Source organism: Triticum aestivum, chromosome 4B, assembly GCF_018294505.1.
Source record: "Triticum aestivum cultivar Chinese Spring chromosome 4B, IWGSC CS RefSeq v2.1, whole genome shotgun sequence".
Taxonomy (NCBI): Eukaryota; Viridiplantae; Streptophyta; class Magnoliopsida; order Poales; family Poaceae; genus Triticum; species Triticum aestivum.
The window spans coordinates 60,846,919-60,868,655 of record NC_057804.1 but is presented as its reverse complement, the minus strand read 5'-3'; the positions used below and the strand labels follow the sequence as shown (position 1 = coordinate 60,868,655).

Genomic DNA, 21,737 nt, shown 5'->3' with positions numbered 1-21,737 from the left:
TGCACTCTTGAAAGTGTGCATCGCCAAATTGGGTGAACAGTGCTCCACCCATTCAACACATTTCAAAACTTATGAGGTTCACTCATACTCATTTGATGAAGCTTAACGATCATGCGTAACTTGATTCCTAGACCACCCATTAGTTATTATCGTGTAGGGTCTTATGGAGTGCATATCACTTTGCAGGAGAGTCCCCTGGCCACAACTTGCGTATCAATCATGGTTTTTCTTTCTTCCTGGTGCGGAAGGCCAAATTATTTGTTAGAGCGGGGAACCCCTTTCTAGTTTGTGAATGTATGATTGGCTTTGATTGTGCCATTCGACGCATTATCGAGGAGAGTGAGCTTGGGTGGAGGGGGGGGGGGGGTAAGAGCTATAAGCATCAAACGTTCGAGCCATAGGAGACATATCATTAGTACATATTGTGAACATTGTTCGAGTCGTCAACACATGCACAAACTAATTGTCAATGTTTGGAAAATGGGATTGGGCAAACTAACAAGATAGTGAGGACTAGAGAGAATGTACCGATGAATGAAAACTCTCTCTCTCTCTCTCTCTCTCACACACACACACACACACACACAGAGAGAGAGCTAGCTGACACTTGTCATGTTGCCTCTCTTGTTGGTTGCACGAGGACTAGTCGCATGCCGATGCAACCACAAATGTGGACCACTGGCCCTTTCAGATCTTGCATCGATTGTAAAGTGAACGCACACACGCAGGACTATAGTGAAACTACCCTGGACATGTGGCGACAACGTCGAACAAGTGTAGCAGAAAAGAAACATGATTGACCTAAATAGTGAATGGTTCCTTTGTCTTTTGATGATGGTTTATGCCAGCTGGATTTTAGCTTCCTACCTATGGCCCCGACCTTGGGAAATTGGAGATTGGGGCTTCACTTTCACGTGATTAGGGGGTGATCCGTGGCGAAGCTAATCATTCGGTGATGATGCATACACATGGCCGCCTAATCGCTATCAAGGGGAAACATTTCATTGGGGGTGAGGGGTCTCACCCCCACTCGCCCCTCTTGGATCCGTCCCTGCCCTTGAAGAATCCCATAATTAGGTAGGTAACAAACTATCTTATTTCTCTTTTTGGCAATAATATGACTTTATTCATCAAAGGACCGGAAGATCGTTTACAATCATGGATGAAATAAAGTCGGGGATGGAATCATCCCAAAACGACGAAGACCTAGTATTAAAGGCAGACTTGGCTAAACAACCACTTCATTTGCCTCTCTAAAGCAATACTGAAGATCATCAACATTACCAAGACTGCTAACAAGTTTTTGTCACAAACAAAGGTTTTACCTCACGTTTGAAAAGAAGTTCAAGCCATCTTTGAATCAGCTACCTAGCTTTATTGACGTACGGCGTTTTCTTCAAGGACCGTGGTATACAAACCAGTTGTCTTCTTCAGATAAATCGCAATACCAATTGTCTTTCTTCAGATATAGTCCTTCTGTACCGAAATACTTGTAGTTGGGGAAACTATCTACAAGTATTTCGGTACACAGGGAGTAAATAGCAAAAGAACTGTCCTCCGATAATTATCCTTCACATACGCCCTCTCCCTTTATTTACGTAGAGCTGTGAATACGTATTCAGTTCATAGCATGTGCTGTCTCGTCTTCCTTCTCCGCCACTCCGCATCGTCAGTCCCCTGATCCCCTCTGTTTCTGCTGACCCACCAAAACCCTAATGGCTTCCCGCCTCCTCCACCTGCGCCGCCTCCTCCCGGCCGCGCGCCCGTCCTGCGCCGCCGCGTTCTCCACCGCCGTCACCCCGACCCCGCGGGTCTCCGGTCTCGTCGACGAGATCTGCGGCCTCAACCTCATCGAGGCATCCTCCCTCGCGGATGCCCTGCGCGGCCGCCTCGGCGTCGACCAGCTCCCTCCCCTAGCCATCCTCATGGGTGGCGCGGCTCCGCTGGCCGGAGATGGCGCTGGGGCCGCCGAGGAGGCGAAACCCAAGGAGGAAAAAATGGCGTTCGACGTGAAGCTGGAGGGGTTCGACGCCGCGGCGAAGCTCAAGATTATCAAGGAGCTGAGGGCGATCACGAGTTTGGGCCTGAAGGAGGCCAAGGAGCTCGTGGAGAAGGCGCCCGCCGTGCTCAAGGCCGGGGTGCCCAAGGAGGAGGCGGAGACCATCGCCGAGAAGATGCGGGCGTTGGGCGCCAAGATTGTTCTCGAGTGAGAGGACGAGATCTCTGTATGCCTTTGCTTCTTGATTTCTTCCTGTTTATTGTACGAAGGAATTAGAGAAATTTTGGAACCAAGGAGTCAATAATTAACGAGACTGACTCTAGATATCCTCTCGTTGATAGTGGAAATGCCAGTTGAGCTTTTGAGATCATGGTTATAGAGTTGATGATAGAGCTTTGAGCTTTGTCTTATGACTGTTTGCTTGAGTGTGAGCAAGGGAGAATGCATTTCTTAGAACAGAGCAATTAGTTTGAGACTGGATTTCTATCTTATCATTGCCAGTAGTGATTTGTTTTTTGCACAGGGTATCTAGGTAATGCATCTTTCATGTATCTGTGTTCTGCTGTTGCTAGGTAGTAGGATGTTGTGAAGTTTGCAGTAACAGGAAGTGAGATTTTAGAGAGGTCTTATTATGTCCGTCAGTGCTTGTTACTAATTCGAAGTTTCGAACTAGACCAAAAGCTTTGATCTAGATGGGAGTAATTAGTTGAAATAGTAATGTGGCCTTCTATATGTTTTGCGCTTCTGCAGTATATGGATACATATGAAATGTTTGAGCTGCTGAGATAGTCCAAGGTACATTTAACTGCAAACTATTTATGTTGTGGTTGAAATGAGACCTTGCTGAAGTACACTTACCGAGGGTGTTGTTGGAGATAACCACAGATGGTATGACTATGTGGAAATGGCTGTGCTTATTAGTTGATTATGTTTGTGAAAATTCTGCTCGGTATACTCTTAGATTTTTTTTAATTTATAATAATTATACTCAGATGGCCTATGTTAATTGGTTTGTGGGGTCAAGCAGAAGTTTATCCCTATTAGTTGAGCGTTCTGTCAGCTATTTATATAGAGATGCCATGAGTTTTCTGAAGTATACTCATGCTTAGCATAAACACTGGAAACAGAGAACCACTTCTCTCTATGCTTTGGGTTACTGTAACACCTGTTAGCTTAGCCTTCTCATTCAGTGACACATAGATTTGTGAAACTGGTCTGTGACACAAGATGCTTGGTTGTTGTTAGGGTCTGGGTGCCTGGCGATTTCTTGTTTTACTTCATTCAGTCACCGACATGTGAAACTACATAGTTGTATTGGTTGGTGCACATACGAGAATTTGAAAACACTCTGACGATGGGGAATATATGTAGCTGCATTTTTCAAGAAGTAAAAATGGCGACTCATGCTCTTTCAATCTCAAATGTATTTTGAATATCTTCCACGCAGGATGCAATTGAAGTTTAAAGATGAAGGATCAATATATATTTTTCCATCTTTTGGTGAAAACTAACACTTGAATTTTTTTTGGCACGAGGAATGCTACTAATTTTGTCAGATCTATAAGATTTAGGCGCTTCTGTTGTGATTTGTAACAGGCGACAAAACCAATCTTTGTTTTAACAGTACAAATTTATCAGTTTTGTAAATCCCTGTCTTCACAATGTTGAAGCATAACTATACAAAGCAGGTAAGCTCCTGCTCCTATGCCCTTGATGTATACTAGTGTCAAAGAAAGGCCAAACTCTTTGCTTCAGTGGTTGCCAATTGCCATTAGCTCCATCATATGAAGAGAAAACGCCTTCCTCGGTGTGCATTGGCAAGAGCAGGTCGCATGGAGAAAGTGGAAAATCGAAATTCTACATAGATATGCAAGCACTGAAATTATGTGTACCAAGGGACCACTCTGAAGACAATACCGAAGCTTTAACCTCTGATTATTGAAGCACCTTTCACATGGGTCTTCTAACTTGCTTTTTATTATAGTTGTGGTAATTGTCATCATCTGGCTTCGTCTGTTTTGATCCATATGTTGTGCTTTTAAACCATCCTGACTGTGCTACAATTTAGACAACCAGATGTATCCTTTTGCCTGTGAAAGTTTGGAGAAAGCAAGGTAGGCATATTACCTTGAAGTGTTGGATCTGTAACATGCTGTAGAGATTTAATACTTTTCCCGAGGAAGAACCAGATTTTGTTAAACAAATTAATGATGCGCAGAATAACCTGTCTAGAATGTATGGTATGACATTTTGATTGTGCAAGGGAATTTACCAGTTAAATATTCTTAAGTATTTCTGTGAAGATTATTGCTGTGCTTGTACCTTGTGTTTTGTGTCTGTTTTGGTTGCTTACTTGTTGCAGCAATGTATATGGGCGTTGAAGTTGGCTGAATCAGCTGTTGATTCTGCCATTTTTTTTTCTGATCTAACAGTCCGGTTTCTATCACATCAGTTTAGCTGCGAACACTGCAACATAGTGCATGACTGCCTGGTCTTATCTTCCGTTTACACGGTGACTACTGAAACTCTGCACTCCGTTAGGCCTTGTTCGGTTGTTTGGGTTTTGTTCCCAACAGGGAACTAATCACCATGGGGTTTGAGTGGATCCATGTTGGTTTCAAACCCACTGCCACTAAATCCCTCCACAACAGGTCAACAGTTGACTGTTTGGTTATACAGGGTGTGATGGGGTTTGTCATGGAAGTAAAGCTAAATCCACAACACAGGCTCTAGAAGACTACATACATTGGACAAAGAAGAATATCACTAAATTCTTGAGAACAAGCACATAATTTGGATAACACGGTGAAAAATTTCAGATTTCTTAAAAAAAACATAATTCATTATAAACGCACCAACATAACATTTGAGAATTTTCTGGTTATAAATTGCCTCCTTGTCGCTACGGCAGCCTCCGTGAACCGTACCAGGAAGACATGTTGTTCCTAGGCCTGAACATGTCGATGATGTAGACGGCCAGGCACATCTGCTACATCAGCTTGGACATGTGGGTACATTCCACAATTGAAAAGTGATAAACTTGACCCGTCAATTCATAACACTCCTAATTCAAAATTTCTGCTAAAAACTGCAATTTTCTGTACCATTTCTTTATGTGCAAGCATTTCTTTGACCATGATTTGCAGCAACCAAAAGGGAACCGAAAACAGGCTAGATAACCAAGGCCTATAAACACATGAGTATTCCTTTCATGAAGCTGTTATGTGAGCAAAATCTCTGCACTCAGCTTCTTGTACATGTAGATTATGTGCAGTTAGGCTTAAGCTAGTTTAATGAAAATGGGATGCAGATATTCAACAGCTTAGTTAGGCTTGACATTGCCGAGTTCATGGTTTTGACAGAGATGAATAACCTAGATCGTGACGACGATGACCTGGTCAGCTATGGCAGGCGGTTCATGTCGTTCTTTGAGGTTTGTAAAGATGCATTTTGTGGTCTGGCACGCCTCAACCTACAGAATTTGAGGTTTGCTGAATCATACATCTCTAGAACTGTGGACTGCGCATTATGCGCGTGTAATTACTCTGTAAATGTCCTTTCTCCCTTCTTAAATGGAAAAGCGCGCAATGCTCTTGCGTGTGCTTGAAAAAATACTTGCAAGCGACTGAAGCATCTACATCTGTTCAGTTGTGACTCTGCAAGTACTGCCAAGCTGCAAGTTGAACACTCGCAGCTCCGTGAGCTTGCTATCATCGATTGTTATTTTGAAAGAGTTGTGCTCAGCCTACTCCCAAAACACACACGAGTGGCCTTTGAGGGATGGATCTCTTTCCAAGATCCGATAAGTTTTGGTCATGTTCCACTGCTTGAGGCTGTAGGCCTCTCCAACGTTGGTCTTAGTTGGCATAGGATGGTTAAGTCAAGCAAGTTTCTTGGGGATATCTCTGTGCGAGACCTGAAGTTGGGATTTGACTGCGAAAAGGTGGTTATTCGTTTTTTTTTTTTTGCAGGGCATTGTTGTCAGATTAGGGTTCGACCGGAATAACAGCGTTTTGTTTGCTGTGGCTTCACTTCTTTCCAATCTGGCCACGCTCACCATGTTTGGTTTTCAGTTTGAAGACTACATGGTGAGCTATGTCAGGCGTGTGATCAAATCAGCCGTGAAGCTCCAAGATGCGTGACGTTCCTGTATCATAGACTGGCACAGCAAGTGCCACGGGAAACCTCCGAAGCATTTCTTCTTCCCGTTCACCTGGATGCAGCAGTCCATAGTCAAGGAGAGAATCGCCGAGGGGAACGACTCGTCTGCCCGGATCCATTTTCTGACCGGTGCGGTGATTAGGGCTGATCATCGTGCAAAAATGAAGTATCCGTAATGTGTTACATTTTCACTATTACGTGAAAGCTGAAATTGAATAGTGAGCAGTCCAATGCAAACTGTTTTCTCATCATTGTACTTGTATAGAATCCGAAAATCCTACATCTATGAAGTGTACACTTTACTAGTTTACTTAAACATCCTAACAGTAACCCCTCCCCCCTCCTCTGAATTTCCTCCCTCCGAACTGACCGTTCCTAACGGGTCTGGCTGGGAGTAGCTAGGAAGCACGCAGTTCAACATGATTCCAAGTTTCGGATATTTTTCAAATCCAGGTGGATTCCAATGAATTCAGCAAGTATTCCAGGACACAAACTTGCCGTTCCATTCGTCGGTTGTTCCAAGACACGGTTGCCGCTTTATTGAACTCAAACTCAAACACGAGAGCTCTTTTTTTTTTTTTTGCAGGTAAAACACGAGAGCTCAAGATGAACACGGCGAACGCGTGCAGTGTACTACGTAGTAGTTTCAGCACTTGGTAGTGGGGCAGTTGTAGGTGGAGCCGTCGTGGAGGAGGAGCACGCAGCCCTTGCCGTTCTTGGGCGCGCACACGCAGTGACACCCCTGGATCACATCCCTGCGGTGATGTTCCCTCCCTGGATGCAGCGGATGGTGTCGCAGGTCGCCCCGGCGTCCCCGAACACCACCAGCCCTGCTCGGTCCACGCAGCGAGGAGCAAAAGCAGGCGCGAAGCGTCAGAGGGAGTGCTTAGCTGAAGCGTGTAAGGCGTACGGATGGGGACGTACCTGAGACTGAGAGGAGGAGGACGAAGGCGAGTGACAGCTTCATGGTGGCAGCCATGCTTGTAGCTTGCGTGCGTGTGTGCTTTCGTGCGCTGCGTTTTGAGTCCGTGCGATCTGTGGTGGTTGCCTCCAGCACCCGTGCGTTTTATACAGAGAAGCTCTGGGTGGTTTGCTATATCGCTTGCTTATCACTCGGCGTATGTACGGCTTTCGTTGGAGTCGATGGATCCGCCGCCCTTTTGACTTTCTGCCGCGTAGTTAAGGCTCGGTAGAGATTTGACACGAAATCACGTGATACGCATGTACTGATATGGAGTACTACGTACGTACGTGCTTGCGTCGTCGGCCATCTGGGACGCGTTTGGTTGCATGCTTGGAGCCCAACCTGGCCCGCGCGGGGCGAAATTAGGCCGTTGCCTGCGTTCACCTTGTGGTCTGTATGGCATGGAAGTTAAACCACCTTCGAGCCAGACCCGCTAGGAACGGTCGATTCAGCCGTTTCCCCCGAGCCAGGCTCGGGCAATGCAGGGGAAGGGAACACGACGCTGGCCACCTGCAACCACGGAGATGGCGCGATCTCCGGGACATTGGGGTCACCCCCCGTTGATCCAATCGCCCTATATAGCCACCCTCATCTCACCGCCCAAACTCTCGCCGCCATTCCCCCCTTTTGAGCTTTCCGTTCCGCGTGGAACGACACCGACGAGCAGGTAAGCGGCGCTTCTTTGATTCGAGTCCTCCTCTTCTCCTACATGTTCCGCGCCTCCTTTCGGTTGCATCGATCGTTGTGAGTTCGATCACCCCCTCCTCTTTACTTACTCGTTCTAGCTAGATCTGTGAGCATGTGATAGGTTGTGACCATGTTGTAGCATTGTACACTATCAAATGAGAATGTCATGTTCTGGTAGCTAGGTGTGATGAATTTGTAGCATGCTAGGAGTTGTTTCCATGCCAGCAAGGATTGGTAGCTAGTGGTGATGAACTTGTAGTATGCTAGTAGTTTCCAAGCATGGTAGTGTGTTAAACTCCTTGGTATAATTTGAGATTGAAGAACATTCATATGTTGCCGTGTTGAACTAGATGATCTGTCTGTACTTGTGTAGTACCCGTTCATATTGTTCATGTGTAGTGCTCGTTCATGCTGTCTATTTTTAGTGTTCGCTCATACTGTCCATGTTTATCGTTCGTTCGTACTGTCGATGTCTAGTGTTCTTCACTCTTGCTGATGCTAGCGCTTGTAAGATATGGGCACGCAAGAGTTTAGTCAGACCATTGTCGTGTCTGAGAGCCGGTTATCAACGTCCTATGCCGAGGAGTCCTAGCATGTCATCAAGGAGCAGATGACTCCCGATTCAGATATTTTCGAGGTGTTTAGTATGGTTTCACCATTTGTGCCTACATCATATGTGTTGGTCGTGTCAAATTGCTACTACTGCGCAAAAGGCAACCATCAAGGCAAAAAGGATGGGAGGGGGAACTCCATGTAATGGTCGTTCCTGTCCACATTAGTGCTTAATAAAATGTGTGAAATCATAGCCAGTGGGGTGAGTACTGATAAAGGCTTTAAGGAGGTGCATTTGAACCTTGTTGCCAAGCAGGTGGTCTAGTTTCGTGGCAGGTCACCTCGACCCAGGTCTAAAACCACCTCAGGAAGTGGAGAGCGAGATGAATCCAAGTGCTCAAGCTCATAGACCTTAGCGACGCGTCATGGGATCACGGGACCTGCTCGATCCTTTCAAAGGCATAGTAGTGCCAAGGCCACATATACAGCGGGCAACTCACGAACCACTTGTTTAAGCCAGTCTACCATGCCAATCACAACTAACCCCTTAAGATCACCCCAAGTTAGCAAAGCTTCCGCGGCCTGGATTCTGTTAACCACCCAACTTGGTGCTTAGAAAACTTATCTTGCATCCAACATCGGGCTCTCGATCAAAGATAGTCCACTCAAACAACCATCATTGTTTCATTTCTTTACTTCCAGTGTTGTTTATCAGTGGTCGCAGCTTGGATCCAGAGTTAGTGGATCATTGAAAGTTTGAAACACATGGCCATTATATTGCATTCTTTTATCGAAGTGCCAATCACTACTACTTCGTTAATGGAAAGCAGCGCTTAGTGCTTCTCAAGAACACAACTCTTCTTGCTTTCTCGTCCAAAGTTAACAAGGAAGAGTGAAAAGTGAGTAGGGCAACACATCTGGTCAATTCTCTGTGCACGCTCGCTGAACTGAATCTATCATGCGCCTAAAATCTTTGATGTGTCTCAGCACATTATGCTCATAGAATTTATTCGAACCGTGCAACGGAATCACAATGCCAAACAATTGGCAATGTTGAAGTAAAAATGAGATTGAGAATGAGCTACTGTTTTTATTGACGATGAGCAAGGCTATATATACAATCCAAGGGATCACATCGTGTAGATGCTACTTTTTCAAAGGCGTTAACCAAGCGATGGTTCGAAAACAGGGATTACTAGAGCTCCGTTCAACTTTTAAGGGGGTGTAATCATTCCTCATTTTAGTAACCATGGAAGTAAATTCAGAGGTGATAAAAGCGGCCGTCAATACCAAAATTATGGTCGTTATTTCCTCACAAAATTCACATCGACACACTGTCCCGCCGCTACAAAAATAACCATTTTGAGCTATTGTTTTGATCATGTGCGCTCACTCGGCTGTTTCCGATACTCCTAGCTAATTCGGTGTTTTTTCGGTTTCCTTTTATGTGCCTGGCCCTGCTATGAAACTTGATCCACAGACTGCGTTCCTTTCGTTATTTATTCCACTGACACAAGCTTACATTATACTTTACTTATTCCACGACACACTTGCAGCTTCATTGAACGGTCTCAAGCCAGCAATGACGAACGCATGTAATTCATCTCAGTACTCCGGCGTGGTGGTGCACTGGTTGGTGGAGCCGCTGTTGAGGTGGAGCACGCAGCCCTTGCCGTCCTTGGGCGCGCACTGGCAGTCGCACCCGTCGAGCTTCTGCCCGGGGTAGTTGTCGCAGGTGATGTGCCCTCCCTGGACGCACACCACGGCGCACGGCGCCTTCTTGGCGTCGCCGAACACCACCAGCCCTGCTCGATCCACGACAATGAACAAGCAAGAGTGAAGCGGTCAGAGAAAGCGTGTCACACAGGTGTGCGTACATGGTCTGAAGCATAAGGAGTCAAGGACACGGTTGGGGAGACATACCGGAGACGAGGAGGAGGAAGGTGATTGTCAGCTTCATGGTGGCAGCCATGCTGGCGTGTGTGTGCGCTTGCTTAATTTCGTGTGTTGCTTTGGGGCCGTGCGATCTGTGTTTGCACTTTGCAGCGCGGCGCCGGTGCGTTTATATAGGGGAGCTGTGGGTGTACGTAGGGCTTTCGGTTCAGCCAAACTGCATGGCGCAAGGTACTGATGTACGTACTCCGGTGCGTACGTGCTTGCGTCGACGCCGGCGTCGTGGATTTCATAACTATGGCCAGGCTTCGCGTTGATCTCAGCACGCTTTGTCCGGCCGATTCGATCCAGGGCGAAGAGTCAGAATAGGTTGCTGACTTGGTCGCGCGCCTCCTCTGACTTGAAGCAGCATCACGTGGCGCGCGGATCTGAGTATGTGAGGGGTGCCGTGCTGGATGGATCCGCGTCCAATCTTTTGCAAGTTGACCGCTCAAAAGTCGCGTCGTGGGGTTCACATAGCGCGGGAGATGAGCTCTGAAGTTAGCAACAACTTTCCTGGCCTGGATTTTGTTGACCTTCTTACCTTGAGCTTGGAAAAGTTTTCTGGCATTCAACATTTTACTCTGGATCACCCACAAAAAAGAAAATCATTTTACTCTGGATTTTTTTTCCGAAACGGAGGCAAAAGATTTGCCTCATCCATTAATTAAGAAGAAGTTTAGAGTTGCTTTCACAACAGAAAAGCAAGATAAGATACATAGATTCTACTCTCGCGGCATGATGTTTCCCAAGTGTTTCGCACCTGATCCAAAGCCTAGCCTCATTCTTGATGTTACCAAATATGATGGATGGTAGCGTCGATTTTTGTTGGAACACCCTAGCATTTCGCTCACACCAAATAGTCCAGCAAGACAGCATGGTGAGGGTTGCCATTGCCTTCCGATTTGCCACGTTTTCCTCGGACATGTTGATCCACCAATCCTTGATGGAGCGCTCGTCATTCCAGCCAGAAGTGTCCATGCCGTCTAGCCCAAGCCAGTCCTTGATCAAGCCCCAAAGTCTCCTAGTGAAACGACACTTGAAGAAGAGGTGATCCACCGTTTCATTAGCCTACTTGCAAAGAGGACATAAACCGCAATCTGGCCAAGCTCGCTTCTGGAGCCTATCCGCCGTCCAAAGTCGGTTTTGAGTTGCAAGCCATGCAAAAAATTTGACTTTTGGGGGCGCCCAAACCTTCCAGATCGTCTGGACCATGGGTGATCGTGTGGCGCCAAGGAAGTGAGCCTTATATGCCGAGGTCGCGGAGTAGTGACCACTTGTCGTATGCTTCCATATAATGTCATCTTGTATTCCGTCCACAAGGTGAATATACCGAGAGCGAGCCCAAAGAGTCACAATTTGTGTAATGTGCTCCATTGTCCAGTCCATGGGTAATCTAATTTTTTCAAGCCAAGCATCGCCATGCATGGCCTCTCGGACCTTCCACTTTTTTCTCGAGGAGATATCAAAAATGAGCGGTGCCAAGTCCAAGGGCGCCACCCCATTGATCCAAGGTGAATCCCAGAAAGGTGCACGGGCCCCATTGCCAATGATGATGTGCGAAGACGCGCAGAAGAGAGCCCAATCCATCTTGTCGCAAGGGTTGTCAAGGCCAACCCACCTCTTAGTTGGGTCCTTCCATTCGAACCATAGCCATCTAAGTCGTAGCTCCCGCGCAAACTTGGTGAGGTCGATGACACCAAGGCCCCCAAGGTCGGTTGGGCGGCAAACATTGCGCCAATTCACTTTACACTTGGCCTCGGTGGCCTTGTCTGTGCCCGCCCAAAGGAAAGCCCTCTGGATCTTGTTATAGTTACGAAGTGTGCTGGCAGGAGGGTTGAGGGAGATGATGTGGTAGGTCAGCTGTGAAGTGAGGACTGACATGACAAGAGCACATCGCCCCATGGCCGTAATGTTCTGCCCATCCCATGGCACAAGCCGTGCCGCCGCCTTATCTTCAAGAAATTGGAAGTCCCCTTTCCGAAGATGCCAAACCGAAAGTGGTAGACCCAAATATTTGATGGGGAAGGCAACCTTGGTGGCCGGCAGGCTAGCAAGAACCGCATCTAGATCAATAGCCTCACAACGAATTGGGACAACCGAGCTCTTCTAAAAGTTGGTGCATAGGCCCGACACGTTGCCAAAGCAGGTGAGCACCTTTGAGAGGTTCTCAATATCTTCCTTGATAGGGGCCATGAAAACCGCCGCATCATCGGCGTAGAGGGAAGTGCGGAATATTGCCCTCCGTCCTTGAATCTTATGGAAGAGACCATGGGTGGTTGCAAGGTTGAGGATTTTCTGCAGCAGGTCAATCGCGATGACAAAGAGTAATGGTGAGATAGGGTCCCCCTGTCGAAGGCCGCATGCATGCAAGATCGGAGGACCGACCACTCCGTTGAGCAATATCCTTGAGGAGGACGTATGAAGCAAGGCGGTGATCCAGTTGCGAAACTTGGGTGGGAACCCTCTTCTTTGCAAAAGATCAATGATGTACTCCCATCGGACCGAGTCGAATGCCTTCCGGATGTCGAGCTTGAAGAGGAGTGAAGGCGTTTTACTTTTGTGCAGCTTGCGAGCAAGACCCCTCACATACATGAAGTTGTCGTGGATACTTCTCCTTTTGATGAAAGCACTTTGCGCATTGGAGATGAGCGAGTGCATGTGAGGGGCGAGGCGGTTGGCAAGCACCTTAGCGATGATCTTAGGAACGGCATGGATAAGGCTAATAGGTCTATAGTTAGAGATCCCTTCTGCTCCCTCCTTCTTGGGGAGAAGTACCACGTTCGCTGAGTTAAGCCACTCTAGGTTGGCCGTGTGGAGGGTGTCAAAACAGTGGATGACATTCATCAAGTACACTTTGATGATGGGCCAACAGTGCTTGAAGAAGATGCCAGTGAAGCCGTCCGGCCCCGGTGCCTTGCCGCATGGCATCTGATCAATCGCAGCTTTAACTTCCGCTTCGGTGATGGTGGAGTCAAGCTTGCCCAACTCGTGGTCCTGGTCTTCGAGGCCCAGCTCATCCCAATTGAAGTCCATGGACCTCCTGGTCCCTTTTCCAAGAACATTGGAAAAGTGCTCATAGATCAAGTTCTCTTTTTGTTGATGGTCTGTAAACCAACCATTGTTGTGTTGTATCCTGTGAATGTGATTCTTCCTACGTCTCGCGTTCACCCTCCGGTGAAAGAATTTGGTGTTGGCGCCACCCTCTCTCAGATTGAAAATTCTCGCACATTGCTTCTTCCTTGCTCTCTCTAATACCGCCAAACTCACGACCCTCCGTTTGAGCTTGGTCCGCAGATCTTGCTCAGGGATGGAGAGCGCACACCCCTCCTGAGCAGTGTCCAGCCGAAGGATCGTGAGCAGAGCGGCATGGAGGTGCAGCTTAGAGCTGGAGAATAATTTCCTACTCCATTCAGTGAGTCTTAGCCCTGTCTTCTTGAGCTTGTGAAAAAGCCTCTGATAAGGCTCTAAATGATGGCAATCTTCATTCCAAGCGTTAAGCACCACCTCATTAAATCCCGGCATGGACGTCCAAAAATTCTCGAATTTGAAGGTTCGAGGCCTACGGGGCCCACTATCATCCGCAAGAAGAAGGGGACAATGGTCGGACAGCGATGAGGAGAGGGCATGCAGCACATGAGTGCTGAAGGAAGTGTCTCAGTCGACGTTGCAAAAAAATGCATCTAACTTGCACAGAGTCGGGTTATCCCTTTCATTGCTCCAAGTGAACTTGCGGTTCTGAAGATGTATTTCGTTGAGCTCACAAGCATGAAGGGCATTGCGAAAACGGTTGATGCGTGAGCGATTGATTGATATTTCGCTTATTTTTGTCCCTAGCGCGATAGATTTGATTGAAGTCGCCCAACGCGAGCCATTTGATCCCGGGCGCTGGCTTTTGGGCGAGCAGTTCCGCAAAGAATGCGTCTTTGCAAGAAGGTTCAGTTGGGCCATACACCGTAGTGATCTTGAACATATTCCCAGTTGCACGTATGAGAACCATGGCCGAGAGACAGTAGACGGTGCTGACCACGTCCGAAATCTGGACCGCATTGTCGTCCCATAACATCAGTATGCCACCCCTAGTGCCAGTAGCTGGCCGATGAGCAAAGCTGCGGAGCCTATTACCACCCAGGTAAGAGGCAATGAATTGGTCCATATGATCAAGTTTGGTCTCCTGTAGGCAGGCTACATCACAGGTTGTTGCCTCAATGGTCTCATGGACGGTGGAACGCCGATTGACACAGTTTAGGCCCCTTACATTCCAGCAAAGAAAGTTGATGTTTTCTCCTAACATATGGAAACTAGCACAGACCCTAACACAGCCACAGCCCGGCTGAAAGCATCGCCCAGAAGACAATTTGGGCTTCTCTATCTCGCATTCCACACAGGCAGCATGGACAAACACCAAAATAACATCAGGTGGTCTCTACACTCAACCCACCTCACTGTCATGGCATCCAAGCATGCATCCATGAACAACCCCTTATAGTACGTAGACTGAACTACATAATATTGTTCTATCATAAGGAACTATGGAACCCAATGGCAGACAATAGGGACCTAGGCAGACGGCGCCGTTGCCGTGGCCTCATGGTCAATCGCAGCCTCGCCCCCGTGGTTGATTAGGGCCTCCTCCACCTCTACAGCAACAGCATCATCTACTTTGAACAAGCCTCGCAAGGCTTCCATGACCGCCTCTGGGAGTTGCTCCTTGAACTGGTCTTCGAACGCCTTCAACGCCTTGTCTGTGATATCCTCCCCGTCTTGCACAATGCCAATCGAGCGGCAGAGCAGCTCCTGCGCCTCCTTGGCCATGGCAGTGGCAACGCCAGCGCCGCGAGCCATGATCCATGCACTGTTGCGTCTCAGCGAGAACCCACCATTGGTGGTGATGTGCATGCTAGCCAGGGTCTTGCGCCTGTGCGTTGGGGCCTTAACTGGGGAGGAAACCGGCAAGGGAAGCAGAGGCTGCTGCCTTGGCTGAAACAGAGCCTCCAATCCCGTTGGAATTGAGCTCTCCACCATAGCAGCCCCAGGCATCAAGGGGGGCGTACGCCTGGGCGTCGTGCTGGAGAGAAGGGGCGGTGTTGGCAAAGCTTCGAACCCAGGAGGACGTGAGCCAGTTGGGGATGGAGTGGCCATGCGCACCGGGGAACAGAGCAGGGCCACCTGCGGGCTCACAACAGCGATTCTGGAAGCGAGAGCAGCGCTCTCAAGTTCGCCGCACTTGGAACGGGGCGAGGGCGGCAACACCGTGGTTGGTGAGAGCGGAGGAGAGGCCTGCGGTGTGAGGCTCTCCGCTGAACGGCGCCTAGCCCCATGCGGCGAGGCCTGCCTCACCGGGCTGCGGCCACGCCCATCAAGCAGCGTGGATGAAGGAGCAATGACGTTGCCCTCCGCCGCACGCACCCCATCAGCGCTGGCCGAGCCAGAACCTGCAAGCATGCGTGGTGGAGACGCTCCTTGCCTGCGCCTCCCATCGCCTCCACCGCCATGACCGGAGTCACGGTCGCGGCCATGGTCATGGTCCCGGGGCTGTCAGGAGAGACTGCGACGGATTCTGGCTCCCCAGCCCTGGCCGTCCCTAGAGTCCTTGCGGCCACGGCATCCTTCATCTTCCCGACGATGGCCGCGGTCACGGTCGTCATCACGGTCCCGCCTATGAGGGTCGACCGTCCTGGAGATGCGCTGCCGCCTGTCCCTCGGCTTTGTTTCGCCATCAACAATGCCCATGTGATAGTCGTATCCCTGGGACACGATGTTTGGCCCTTGGGTCGGGTCCTCGTGGATGGACAGGTGAACAATCACCCTGTGTTCCAGGCCACGCCTCCCGAAGATGGGATCGCCGCCGTTCCTTCCTGGTAGCGTGACCCAGCTCACACGCGGCACGTTGGCTGGGCTGGACGTCCATGCCCATACCGCCAGCACCTCAGTCGCTGTCTTCATCTTGGATGCCGGCTCCACGTAATCCACCGAGCAGGCGGAGCCGATGGACATGGCGATGGGCTGCTCCTCCCAAGCGTGCAGTGGCAACCCCTCAAGGCAGAGCCGCACGTGGTGCCGGTGGTCAACATGCTCGGCATGGGCTTCAAGGCGCCACTGACGGGATCACTTTCTTTATTTCTAGTGTTGTTTATCGAGATCCGTCCACCATAAGGCATAGCAGATTAGCTGCTTGGAGTTGAAGTATCAAGTATGGCGAAGCATATTCGTTGCTTCCATTTTTATTTTTGAAATAAAAATATATTAATATCGCGAAGATATTGATTACACCTAGCTTTTGTGCTAACAAAATGTCTTCAAAACATCCAGAATACACACAGGCCGAAAAAAATGCCTCACCATAGTAATCAACTCCTCTCAGCAGTAGCACACAAACCACCACCAAAGACAACACCCGGAAAATAAAAAATGTCTCCAAAAACAACGCCTTCAAAAAGGTAACTTACAGTACACAAGCGTTGCCTCCAAGATCTGAGGTTTTCACCTGGAGAAAGTCCGAGCTCTCAATACAATACCTCTAGCAAGACAATTGCCTCGCACAACCAATGAATGTGAGACCTTAGGTTTTCACCCTAAAAATCACGACTCGGCACCCGAGGAGCATCACCAAAAATGAAATTCGCCACTGCTGCCACCCCCACTTGTCACTATTGCTTCTGAAAGTTATCAACGCCACCAAGGTTGCCCCCTCCCCCCCGCCTTACTGATCTCCCCCGATCTCCTGATCTTAGCCATCACGACTTTCTCCACCGCTGGCTACGCCATGGAAATCGAGATACCTGCATGTCCCATGGTCTCAACAGACAATGGAGCTTCGCGCCACGCTCTCATGGAGCCGCGTAGGCTGATATGAATGCACACGACCGGAGTCTATCTGATCCATATATGCTTGGTCAACATCTCCAGGAGCAGTTTTGGAACACGTCGACGCCTAGATCGAGGAGGACTGATCATGCAGATCGTTACCGTGAGGCGATAAGAGCACTAGGACAGCCACCACACCGCCACCTCCACCACGCCAACGCCATTGCCGCCACCGCGGAGGACACCAGCTCACACTACCACAGCCTGCGCCGCCAGCTAAAGACGAGCGCCAGATCAAGGCGGATCCCAATCCGCCGCCACCCCCTCGCCTTCACGATGCGCCACCTCGAAGCCTGCCATGCACCGCCAGTCTCGAGCACTGTCGCCGCCGTGGGGATCCGCCGCCGCACCACCGTACCCCTCGCCATCGCGGTGTCCCAGCCCAGCCGCGTCGCTCAGTGGCGGAGGCCATGCGGGAGAATGCGAAATGCCCCATCACCGCCGACGCCGGCCAGGCTTTGCCCAGCCAAGTCCTCTGGAGACGACGAGGGAGGAGGGAGGAAAGGAGGGTGCTTGCAGCGGCAGCAGGAGCACCCTCCCCGTCGCCCATGTGGGAGCAGCGTGGGAGGGTACGTGGGATCCATTGCTTCTAATTAAAGTGAACTGGTTATGTTAGGGTGCCAAGTCTTCTCTCTCGATATGAGTAGCTAGTAGCAATTACATGCACGAATTCAGGATACAGGAATGTGGAAGGAGAGAGTATTTAACCAAAAACTACCACATTTCACGGAAACGTGTCAAAAAACTATCACTTTAAGATTTTGTGCGAAAAACTACCATTTTTTTCCTAATCCGTGGCAAAAAACTACCAAGTCACGAAATCGCTCGCTTCGTCCACGCTAAGCACAAATCTGACTGGTTAGGCCCACGAACCAGGTGCCACCGTGGCCATCCTTCGCGTCGGCGTTCACGCCGAGCACATCCAGTTTCTCCGTCCTCACCTGATCCTCCCTCCTCGTCCGCATCCGCTCCCTCCTCTCGTCCCTCTTCCCCCTCGCCCCGTCCGGGTCGGCCGCCCCAGTGTCGAACAGGGCGCCGCCGCCGCGGGGGGTTTGTTGCTGCCGCTGCCGGTGATCTAGCGTCGGTCGGCCTTCCTCGGGATGCGGCCGCCGTAGGAGGTGTCGAGGAGGCGGAAGTCGAGGCGGCCCCAGCCGTCCTCGTCGGAGAGATCCCAGCCGAAGCGCTCGGCCATCTCCTGGAGGGGGCCGTCGCCGTCGTCGTCATTGTAGATGTAGTCAAACTTGGAGTCGCCGCGGAGGAAGCGGTGCGCGTGCTCCCACTCGACGCGGTCGATGTAGACGGGGTCGTCAAGCACCTCTACACCAGGCGCGCCCAGACCAGCGTGTCCCCATAGTCGAGCTCCGCGACCACCCAGCACAGGTAGGACGGCGGCAGCATGCCGAGCATCTAGCCCTTGTGCTTGCCAAAGTTGATCACGCGGTCCCTCACGGGTCGTGAGGACGCGCCCGGCGCGCCGGCGCCCGCCGCGGCCTCGAGAAGGCGAAGAAGGGGGATCATGGCAGGTCTGGGCAGTGTGGTGGTGGAGCGGCGACGGTGAAGGGGGGGGGGGAGAGGCGCCGCTCAGGTTTGGGGTCTCGGCGGCGGCGCCGGGGAGGAAAGGCAGGCCCTTGCGGCGGTGAGCGGGAGCATGGCGTGCTGGCGGCAGCCAGAGAGCGGGGAAGCTTCCGTGAACTCCGGCGCGAAGGATGGCCACAGTGGCACCAGGTTCATGGGCCCAAGCGGTCAGATTTGTGCTTAGCACGGGCGAAGCGAGCGATTTCGCGACTTGGTAGTTTTTTGCCACGGATTAGGAAAAAAGTGGTAGTTTTTCGCACAAAATCGTAAAGTGGTAGTTTTTCGACACATTTCCGTGAAATGTGGTAGTTTTTGGTTAAATACTCGGAAGGAGATGAACACGAAGAAGAGAAGCAGCCGGTGCCGTAGCTGTTTTACTTGATCCACTCCAAACCAGATCCTATTCAGCGCCTAAGGCGCTAGTTATGGGCTTATTCGTAACTGGTGCGTATGCTAAATCTCTCGCCTAGTGTAACTGGCCGGCCCAAAAGTGTCTCTTCCACCGGTTTTGGGAACCGAGAGCAACTAGTTAACAAGCGCTCCTTCGGAGTGCTCATAACAAGCGGTTCGGGAGCGCTCTGCGCGTGATAAGTGTCGCACGCGGAGCGCTCCCACCAGGGAAAACCAGGTGGCGCGGTTGGCTCTCGATTTTCCCTTTCTGGTTTGTGGTTTCATGCATTTTGCAGTTTGACCCTCAAACTACCAGAATTTTCCGTTTTCCCTTTTCGCACGAAAACACACAAAAATACCAGTTCGCGCGGTTGGTTACCTGTTTCCCTTTCTTGTTTCCCTTTTTTTCCCATTATATTTCCATGTAATAGAGATTTATGGGGTAGTTACGGGCGGGGACTACCAACACTATCAAATGTGACCTTTCAAGTAAGGAAAAAAGCAAATTTTTAATGTAAAATGGCAGTCTTCAGAATTGTTCAATCGTGTGACTTCTTTATAGGCACAGGTGAACACTAGGAGAGGCACGGGTGTATAACTTTACTAAATTGAAGAAATGCGCATCCAGCGCGAGGGAACCTCTTGCTCGCCTTTGGCTCATTTAATTTTCATAAACATCTTGAAGGGGGGGCATAGGTCGAAGTTTGTGTTGGTCGTGCAGCGTGCTGGTTCGTGTGCCACGTTGTCCCTCGTGGTGTGACACGGCGCCTCCGGCGCGAGGGAACCTCCTACTCGCCTTTGGCTCGTTTATTTTTCATAAACATCTTGAAGGGGGGGCATAGGTCGAAATGTGTGTTGGTCGTGCAGCGTGCTGGTTCGTGCGGCGCGTTGTCCCTCGTGGTGTGACACGACACCTCCGGCGTGAGGAAACCTCCTAGCAGGTCATGCAAAAGGCAAGCTGCTTTGTTTCAGAAGGCATGTGTTTGAAGAATGTGCAGTCACGTCTACTTAGGAGCTAGGCTTTGTTGATGATATATAGGTTTGTGCGTGCATGCACATGTGTGCATACTATGAAGGCATTGGTATGTTGCCTCCGGAGGCACGGGTTTGAAGCATGTGAAGTCACATGTGCGTAGGAGCTAGCCACGGTTGAGGCGTTCTTGGTATGTATGTGTGTGTGGATATTACCCGAAGGCATGGTGACCCAGGCTTTGGTGGCACAAGGCCATGTCACCTCTGGAGGCACGGGAGGGTGGTCTCCAGAGTCACGCGTAAGGGTATGTGTGTGTGTGTGGATATTGCCCAGAGGCATGGTGACCCAGGGTTTGGTGGCACAAGGCCATGTCGCCTCTGGAGGCACGGGAGGGTGTTTTCCTGAGTCACGCATAAGGGTATGTGTGTGTGTGTGGATATTGCCCAGAGGCATGGTGACCCAGGGTTTGGTGGCACAAGGCCATGTCGCCTCTGGAGGCACGGGAGGGTGTTTTCCTGAGTCACGCATAAGGGTTCGTTTTGGGAGTCACTGCTGTCGTACAAATAAGAAGAGGCATTATTGTTTATAGTTTACTGGCACTCTGTGATGATGTAAGAGGCACTTTTGTCGAAATAGTTCTCTTTTCAACATGAACACGCAATTTCTAACTACATTACCTAGAAATTTGAGCTATTGATAAACTGTTTTGTCACGTCTAGATAGAATTAACCTCGCGGGCTAAATCAAAAGTTTTCGTCTTCATTTTTGCTTAAGATCTTGCTAATCTCGTCACCCATTTCACTAGCTTTTACTTGATTCATCTTGCTATTTAAGAGAATGTACATTGCCTCTGCCCTCCAGTCTTCGACCTCATCCTGTGAAATTTTGCCGAGAAGAAGTGTATTATTAGAGTTTGTGCATATAAGTTGTTTATAAGTAAATATATATAAACTTACTATCAAATCTTCTAGGTCTTCGACAAAATTTTCACCATCGTAGAGGAATGCAAGCTTTAAAACAGAAAATGTTGATTCTCCCTTTTCTATCACTGGAACATCTTGCACGGTACGAATCTGCCATCTTGTACCCTTGGCATTCATTGTTTGTCCTAATATGATGTTGAAGACTTCTTTAAACCTAGGTACCTGGGAATATTGCATTTTGTAATTAATTGTTTTAATATTGCAACTTGTAAAACTGAAAAAATTGTTATGTATAAATGCTTACGATTGCCGACTTATGAACATGATATTCCTGAAACTGTCTTTCTCTTTCTTCTTTAGCATCTTCATTTTCCTGAAGAACTCGACATGCTTCTTTTGGATGCAATTTTTCGATGTCTATCTTTTCTTTCTCAAATTCCTCGTGAGTCGTTTCTCGAGGATCAATAATGTGAACTTTGTGTTTGTATTTGTCCAGCACATATAGTACATAGCGGTCATGCTTCTCCATTGGAATGAATATCTGTGTACAAAATACTTGTTGCTTAGATGACAGTTTAATATAAAGTAATTTAATAGAATGCATATTTTCTGATTTTGTCATGGAGGAAAGGGTTGTTACCATGTTTGCTGTTGAGAGCTTTTTCCGTTGATTTTCCTTGAGATACATGGGAACCAGCTGATTCTTTGTTTTTT

The 21,737-nt window shown here is 49.2% G+C and overlaps 2 protein-coding genes, 1 long non-coding RNA gene and 1 pseudogene across 3 annotated transcripts; 1 reads left to right on the top strand and 3 right to left on the bottom strand.

Moving 5' to 3' along the window:
* Positions 1 to 1,615: 1,615 nt before the first annotated feature.
* On the top strand, positions 1,616 to 2,472 carry LOC123091011 (50S ribosomal protein L7/L12). Its single transcript, XM_044512402.1, has one exon. It carries the CDS (start codon positions 1,716 to 1,718, stop codon positions 2,208 to 2,210), a length of 495 nt encoding a protein of 164 aa, XP_044368337.1. The 5' UTR covers positions 1,616 to 1,715; the 3' UTR covers positions 2,211 to 2,472.
* Positions 2,473 to 6,673: 4,201 nt separating this feature from the next.
* Positions 6,674 to 7,417, bottom strand: LOC123094416 (uncharacterized). The gene is made up of 2 exons (XR_006445822.1): positions 7,085 to 7,417; positions 6,674 to 6,990 (listed from the first exon to the last, which is right to left on the bottom strand). It is a non-coding gene; the product is annotated as an uncharacterized lncRNA (long non-coding RNA).
* Positions 7,418 to 9,832: 2,415 nt separating this feature from the next.
* Positions 9,833 to 10,385, bottom strand: LOC123094415 (uncharacterized). The gene is made up of 2 exons (XM_044516425.1): positions 10,287 to 10,385; positions 9,833 to 10,168 (listed from the first exon to the last, which is right to left on the bottom strand). Exons 1-2 carry the CDS (start codon positions 10,333 to 10,335, stop codon positions 9,969 to 9,971), a joined length of 249 nt encoding a protein of 82 aa, XP_044372360.1. The 5' UTR covers positions 10,336 to 10,385; the 3' UTR covers positions 9,833 to 9,968.
* Positions 10,386 to 18,001: 7,616 nt separating this feature from the next.
* LOC123089960 (uncharacterized) lies at positions 18,002 to 18,680 on the bottom strand (annotated as a pseudogene).
* Between the last annotated feature and the right edge of the window lie 3,057 nt (positions 18,681 to 21,737).